Source organism: Rhinoderma darwinii, chromosome 1 (genome assembly GCF_050947455.1).
Source record: "Rhinoderma darwinii isolate aRhiDar2 chromosome 1, aRhiDar2.hap1, whole genome shotgun sequence".
NCBI classification, from domain to species: domain Eukaryota; kingdom Metazoa; phylum Chordata; class Amphibia; order Anura; family Rhinodermatidae; genus Rhinoderma; species Rhinoderma darwinii.
Genome location: NC_134687.1, coordinates 441,822,393 through 441,830,919, shown reverse-complemented (window position 1 = coordinate 441,830,919; position 8,527 = coordinate 441,822,393). Strand labels below are relative to the sequence as shown.

General features: G+C 41.6%; 1 protein-coding gene across 1 annotated transcript in view; it reads right to left on the bottom strand.

Annotated features, from left to right (window-relative positions):
• Positions 1–434: 434 nt before the first annotated feature.
• Positions 435–8,527, bottom strand: part of LOC142652441 (solute carrier family 2, facilitated glucose transporter member 11-like) — a 117,627-nt gene continuing 109,534 nt past the window's right edge. Inside the window, exon 12 of the mRNA XM_075828104.1 lies at positions 435–647. Coding sequence (XP_075684219.1) covers positions 444–647 — 204 coding nt within the window. The 3' untranslated portion in view covers positions 435–443. The remainder of the gene's footprint in view (positions 648–8,527) is intronic.

Genomic DNA, 8,527 nt, shown 5'->3' with positions numbered 1-8,527 from the left:
TAGCCAACAGGGTGTGAACTACCCTCAATCTGCCTCGCACTTATTGGTCAGCATCAGGGGCAGGGAAGCTAGATTCACCCTGTTGATTAACTACAACAAATTAGCATATAGGGAGCCAACAAAACGGTGGGTCATATCTCTGGAACGGGAGGTCCCGGAAAAAAAATGCTAGAATCAGGGAGACCGCTATTCAGATCAGTTAACCAGTTCAACTTATATGACATAGTGACAAGACCTTTTTAACTTTAATATCTTCAGTGCAAAATGAAAAGGAGATGATTGCTATCTACTCCATGTTATCAAGTATTGACCAGTCTAAGCAGCAATTTATATTACACAAACCTGACCAGTTTACCCAATCTTATTTTTATAGCCTTTAGATAAATGTAGAAATGGAGCTTATTTTTATTATTTAATAAAAGTAAGGAGTGCATTCACAAAGTTTACATGGTTTCATCTAGCGTATTACTATGGTCTTCCACTTGTTGTGAACTTGTATAAGAATGTCCATAGTTAAGTTTCTTGAAGTCCTCTTTGATATCGAGAAATGATTTGTTCTTTGTTTCTGGTACAATGAAGTAGATGAAGCCAGCAATTAAAATGCATGCCACGAAGAAAAACATGAAGCAGTATTGATTCAATCCATTCTGGAAAAGAGGAACAAAAGTCAATACATGTGTAAAAGAATATGACACATAATACAATACTGTTTAAAGAAGACCTCCGGTAGAAACACAACTCTCCATGTCTGCATTCCCCCCCCTGACTGTATACCTCACTCTACACTTCTTTTATGTATCCTGTCAGGGGCGTAACTAGGAAAGACTGGGCCCCATAGCAAACTCTTGACCGGGGCCCCCCCGGGTGCCACCAGCAGCCCCCCTTATAAATAGTGCCCCCCTGTAGACAATGCAATATAGCCCCGCCTATACACAGCTCCCCATTGTGTATAGTGCCACACAGCCCCCCTTTGTGTATAGTGCCACACAGCCCCCCCATTTGTATAGTGCCACAAGACAATGGCGCATCCGAGAAAGTTGTATCAGCCAGGGAGATGTCACTCAAACATGGAAAGGTGGGTTTGGAGGCAGGACTATGCGACTCTTCAGGATAGCGGCACCGCCCCATGACCCTTTAATGAGTAATTAGCTCATAGTGTGCGCTGTTTTAAAAGAGGATTTTAAGGATTTTGCTGCATCTGAAAAAAAACATACAAGGGAATTTTGGTAATACTGTCAGGTCATGTATTACCTCATGGTGGAGGTTCAAGGGGTTAAAACTACCTGACAGATTCCCATTAAATATACAATGAATTGAGAACAATTCCATCTGCCCTGAAATTTTGTTATTATAAATATATCCTATATAATTACAGATCCAGAATCAAGCTCTGACATATATACAGTACCACAACCAAGCTCAGTACATAAATACAGTACCACAACCAAGATCAGTACATATATACAGCACCAGAACCAAGCTCAGTACATATATACAGCACTAGAACTAAGCTCAGTACATATATACAGCACTAGAACCAAGCTCAGTACATATATACAGCACTAGAACCAAGCTCAGTACATAAATACAGCACTAGAACCAAGCCCATACATATATACAGCACCAGAACCAACCTCAGTACATAAATACAGCACCAGGACAAAGCTCAGTACATATATACAGCACCAGAACCAAACTCATTACATATATACAGCACAAAAACCAATCGCATACGTTTATACAACACCAGAACCAAGCTCAGTACTTACATACAGCATCAGAACAAAGATCAGTACATATATAGACACAACACCAGAACACATACAGCTCAATTTAGTGCGACCCCTGCCGTATAGGTTTGTACGGTGTAAAACTACAGCTCCCAGCGTGGTCAGAACAATGGTGAGGATATGCTGGGAGATGCTGTTTCACAAAAAAAATCATAACACCATCATCTCGCTGCAGATCACACAGTGACTACATTACTGAATAGAGGCAGAATAAACATTTACATTAAGTGACTCACCAGTGACGTCTCCGATTCTAGTTATTTTCTTCTCCCTCCGGTCCAGACATCTATGATGGATTTCTACCGGCCATGACCCATTTCTGCAGTTTTTCGCTCAGATGTCTTCAGCTTCTAACTTTTAAAACATTTCTGCACCTATAAACAAAGATAAAATTCTCAACACCTCTAAATATAATAAAGCACCATACACTGCACCTCTAACTATAATAGCGCCATACACTGTGTCCCTGATTATAATAGTACCATACACTGTCACACACACACACACACACACACACACACCGTGCCCCCTGTAGATAGTGCCCCCATAGCCCCCTGTAGATAGTGACCCCCATAGAGCCTCTGTAGATAGTGACCTACATAGAAGCCCCTGTAGATAGTGTCCCACATACAGCCCTCTGTATGGACTCCAGAGCTGCAAGGCAATAGTGCTAAATACTAAGCCACCGTGCTGCCCTACATATAGCTTCCCCTATAGACAGTGCTCCACGTATAGCCCACCTCTGTAGATAGTCTCACATATAGCTCCCCCTGTATATAGTGTCCCACATATAGCCTACCCCTTTAGACCGTGCCCTACATATAACCACCCTGTAGTTAGTGCCCCACAGGTAACCCACCCCTGTATATAGTGTCCCATATATAGCCCACCCCTGTAGAAAGTGCCCTAAAAATAGCTCCCCTATAGTGCTCTACATATAGCCCACCCCTGTAGTGTCTCACATATAGCTCCCCCTGTATATAGTGCCCCACATATAGACCCCCCTGTAGATAGTGCCCCACATCCCCACATATACACCCCCCTGTAGATAGTGGCCCATATATAGACCCCACTGTAGATAGTGGCCCATATCCCCACATATAGACGCCCATGTATATAGTGGTCCACATATAGCCCACCCCTGTATATAGTGGCCCAAATATAGACCCCCCTGTATGTAGTGGCCCACATCCCCACATATAGACCCCCCTGTATATAGTGGCCCACATCCCCACATATAGACCCCCCTGTAGAGTGTGCCCCACGTCCCCACATGCTCACATGATTCCGTTCCCACACTGTCCACTGGCAATGCAGACCTGCTCTCTTCTGAGCAGGTCTGCTGGAGCTGAACGACGCGTCATTCAATTACGCTGATTGGCGGGGCAGAATGACTTGCCCCGTCAATCAGCACCTTTCAAGCACGGAAGCGGCGCGATTACGTCATTGTAACGTGCTGAATGGTCAGGCATTCAGCGCTAATGCATGTATTTGGCTATCACTAGGACCAGGGCCCCCTCCGGTGCTAGCAACGACTATGGGCATGAGAGGGCCTGTGTCGCCCCGGCCCATACTTGTTGCAGGCTCTGCAGCGCGGGCCCCATAGCAGCGGCGCTACCGCTGTAGCAGCCATGATGGCTGCTAGCGTTGTCACTGGGCATATGGGGGGGCATGTCAGCTGGCGGCACGGGCCCCCTCAAGTCGCGGGCCCTGTAGCAGCCGCTATGGCTGCTACCGCGGTAGTTACATAGTTACATAGTTAGTACGGCTGAAAAAAGACACATGTCCATCAAGTTCAACCAAGGGACGGGAAAAGGGAAGGAAAAATTTCTACACATAGGAGTTAATACTTTTTTGTTCTAGGAAATTATCTAACCCTTTTTTAAAGCCATCTACTGTCCCTGCTGTGACCAGCTCCTGCGGTAGGCTATTCCATAGATTCACAGTTCTCACGGTAAAGAAGGCTTGTCGCCTCTGCAGGTTGAACCTTTTTTTCTCCAGACGGAGGGAGTGCCCCCTTGTTTTTTGAGGGGGTTTTACATGGAACAGGATTTCACCATATTTTTTGTACGTGCCATTAATATATTTATATAAGTTAATCATGTCCCCCCTTAGTCGTCTTTTTTCAAGGCTAAATAGGTTTAATTCTTTTAATCTTTCCTCATAACTTAAATTCTCCATGCCCCTAATTAGCTTCGTTGCTCTTCTTTGTATTTTTTCCAACTCCAGGGCATCCTTTCTATGAACTGGAGCCCAGAACTGAACTGCATATTCTAGATGAGGCCTCACTAATGCTTTGTAAAGTGGCAATATTACATCCCTGTCCCGTGAGTCCATGCCTCTTTTAATACACGACAATATCCTGCTGGCCTTTGAAGCAGCTGATTGACATTGCATGCTGTTATTGAGTTTATGATTTACAAGTACACCCAGATCCTTCTCAACAAGTGAATCCGCCAGTGTAGCTCCCCCTAGGACATATGATGCATGCAGGTTGTTGGTACCCAGATGCATAACTTTACATTTATCTACATTAAACTTCATCTGCCAAGTGGACGCCCAAACACTTAGTTTGTTTAAATCTGCCTGCAATTCATGAACATCTTCCATAGATTGAACTATATTACATAGCTTGGTGTCATCTGCAAAAATAGAAATAGTGCTATTAATCCCATCCTCTATATCATTAATAAATAAGTTGAATAATAGTGGTCCCAGCACTGAACCCTGTGGTACACCACTTAGTACCGGGGACCATTCAGAGTAGGAATCATTGACCACAACTCTCTGGATACGGTCCTTGAGCCAATTCTCAATCCAATTATAAACTATACTTTCTAAACCTATAGTCCTTAATTTACCCATTAGGCGTCTATGGGGGACAGTGTCAAATGCCTTTGCAAAGTCCAAAAACACTAAATCCACAGCGGCCCCTCTGTCTAGGCTTCTGCTTACCTCTTCATAAAAACAGATTAGGTTAGTTTGACAACTTCGGTCCTTAGTAAAACCGTGCTGGCTGTCACTTATAATACTATTTTTTGTCACATAATCCTGTATATAGTCCCTCAATAGCCCCTCAAACATTTTCACCACGATGGATGTTAAGCTTACTGGTCTATAATTACCCGGGGAAGACCTAGAGCCCTTTTTGAAAATAGGCACCACATTTGCGCTGCGCCAGTCCCTTGGCACTATACCAGTCACTAGAGATTCTCTGAATATTATGAAAAGGGGGACAGAAATAACTGAACTAAGCTCTTTAAGAATTCTAGGGTGTAACCCATCTGGTCCCGGGGCCTTGTGCACATTTATTTTATTTAATTTAGCTTGGACCATATCTACATTCATCCAATTCAGTATATCAACTGATATATTAACAGCACTGGCACCGGCTACATCAGCTCCTCTTTCTTCAGTTGTATATACAGAGCTAAAGAACCCATTTAGTAACTCTGCCTTCTCTTGATCCCCTGTGACCAACTCCCCATTACCATTATCTAGGGGTCCTACATGTTCAGACCTTGGCTTTTTAGCATTTATATACTTGAAGAATTTTTTGGGATTTGTTTTACTATCCTTGGCCACCTGCCTTTCATTTTGTATTTTTGCTAATTTTATTACCTTTTTACAGATTTTATTAAGCTCTTTATATTTTACAAAGGCTGCAGATGTACCCTCAGATTTGTATTTTTTAAATGCCCTTTTTTTGTCATGTATTGCCCCTTTCACAGAAGGTGTAAGCCATGTGGGGTTTAATTTGAGTCGTTTATACTTGTTACCTATAGGAATAAATTTTGCACTATAATAACTCAAAGCAGATTTGAAAATCTCCCATTTATCATTTGTCCCATTATTTGACATTAGTTCTTCCCAGTCTATATCCTGAATTGCAGCCCTCATCCTGGGGAATTTGGCTTTCTTAAAATTAAATGTTTTTGCCCTCCCAGCCTGCGTTTGTTTTTTACAGTATAGGTAAAATGTAACTATATTATGATCACTGTTACCGAGGTTTTCACGAACATTGACATTCCCAACAAGATCTGCATTTTGGTCGGAGAGTCCCGTTAATAAAGCATCATTCTTTTATTTTAATTTTTCACTTAGGACAGACCTAAGTGAGTATTTAATTATACATAGAACAGGGTTATGGCACAAAGTCTGAGTAATCAAGTTCACCAACGGTGGGAGAATGGACCAGACCTAGCCCCCCTATTCGTTATCTTGGAAATGGTGTCAATTAAGCCCATTCCTGACGCAATCAGTTATGGTCTTCCTGACACAGCACCTGACGTGTCTCTTTATGCAGGAAAAAACATTTTTTATGTTTTTACTCATCCAGGTGACACATTGTACTAAGTAGTGAATTTTGCTGGATTCATTCCATGTTTATTTGTAAAAAAAAAACACTAACATTTTTTAAAAAATTGCTGTTTTCAAAATTTGAATTTCTCTGCTTATAAGACAGGTATACCACACAAAATAGCTACTAATTCACATTTGTAGGTCTACTTTGTGTTGGCATATCTTTTTAAACTTACTTTTCTTTAGTTTAGCATATATATGAAACCCTCCATATATCAACCCATTTTAAAAAGTGCAATCTCGAATTATTAAAAACAGCACTTTTTTTCTTAACCCTTTAGGGTTTACGTTTCTTTGCAGATATTAAATTTGAATCAATTTTTTTCTGTAAAACAGCAGGTGTTAATAGAGAAAAACTATTTCATTTTTCTTACCCTGACTCTGCAGTTTTTGGAAATATCCCATATGTGGCCCCAGTATGCTACTGGACCCAAACACAGGACTCAGAATTGAAGGAGCACTGAGTGGATTTTGGGGCCTCCTTATTATTAGGATGTTTTTCAGGTCACATTATTGGTTTGCATAGGTCTTGAGGTGCCAAAACATAAGTAACAGCCCCATTTTCCAAACTACGCCCCTCAAGGAATTCATCTAGGGATGTAGTGAGCATTTTGACCCCACAGGTTTTTCATAAAATAAATAAATATATTTTTTCTTAATATTTCGTTTTAGTTAAAAAAAATTCACATTCACAATGGGTAATAATAAAAAAAAAACACACAATTTGTTGTGCAATTTCCCCCAAGTACGGCAGTACATTATATGTGGTCGTAAACTGCTGTTTGTGCACATGGCAGGGCTCAGAAGGTAAGGAGTGCCATTTGGCTTTTGGAGCACAGATTTTGCTGGACTGGTTTTTGCAAAGCCCCCGAGGTACCAGTACGGTGGAAAACCCTGAGAAGTGATCCAATTTTGGAAACTACACCCCTCAAGATATTCATCTTTTACCACATGTTTTTCAGAAATTAATGCGGAGTGGATATTGCAAAGTGAAAACTGCACTTTTTCCACAGATATTCCATTTCAGTGTGCAATATGTGGTGCCTAGCTTTACCACTAGAAACATACACCGCATAAATTGTTAAGCAGATTCTCTCGGGTATGACAATGCCATATATATGGACATAAACTGCTGTTTGGGCACACTGTAGGACTAAAAATGGAATGAGAGCGGAATTTGCTTGGTAGTTTGTTTTTGGCTTTACTGGTATTTCAATTTATAATTTTAGGGTATATGTAAACTGTGTGAAGTACATCAGGGCATTATAAGGTGGTATAATAATGGGGTAAATAAATTATAAAATTAATTAGTCATAGATGTATGGTGCGCTTTGAAGCAATCCTTTATGCATGTTGTCCTTTCTTATCCCATTTTGGAAGATACTGCACCTTTTTTGGAATCTTTCCTTCTGGGGAACTTCGGCCTTGTACAATACGGACGCCTCTCTTTCTGCAGATGTGCTTGGACCCTCCCCTTTCTGGCTCCCAAATATTAGGGCCTTGATAACCATCCCTTGAAACTGAAGGTATTTTCCTGTCAGACCTGAACATTGGAATAGCTTTATACAATGCGGCACACATGTGTACAATGTGCATGGCCAGCTTTTTGTACCACAGCTTCATTTTATACGGCTTCAGCACTTCTTCTGAGAGATTAACCTCTTTCCATGTACCAAATAACATCCCTCTTGTCCTTATACTTGACGAACATCATGTTCTTGCTGCATAGTACCCTGCTCTTGCCTCTTCTGAGTGTTTGCCCAAGCATCAAGCTAGGAAGGCCACTCTGGTTTTTGCTCATGGTGCCGCATGCTGTAGTACTTCTGGAAGCGAAGTACTTAAAGAGTGAGATGCTGGTATAGAAGTTATCTACGTAGAGGTAGTAACCCTGGTCCAACAGTGGGTGCATCACATCCCGCACTATTTTCCCACTAACTCACAGGAAGGGAGGGCATTCTGGGGGGTTCATTCCTGGAGTCCTTCCCTTTTTGTAAACCCTAAACCTGAGGATGTACTCTGTGGTACTCTGACACAGTTTATACAGTTTAACTTCGTACCTCGCACTCTTACTGAACAGGTTTTGACTGAATTCAGGCCTGTTTAAAAAAGTTTTAGGGACTAGTCAATGGAAATGCACTTCTCGGGGGTGTATGCTTGGGCACACTTAACACTAAAATGATTAAGCCTGATCCTCCCGCCTATTGTGGCCTTCTGGACACAGCGATTTTTATCCTTTTTCCATCCCTGTCTTCCGAGAGCCACAACATTTCATATTTTTTATCGAAGTAGTCATATGAGGTCCTGTTTATTGCGGGACGAGTTGTATTTTGTAATGGCACCATTTTGGGGTGCATGTATTGGAAAACTTTTATCAT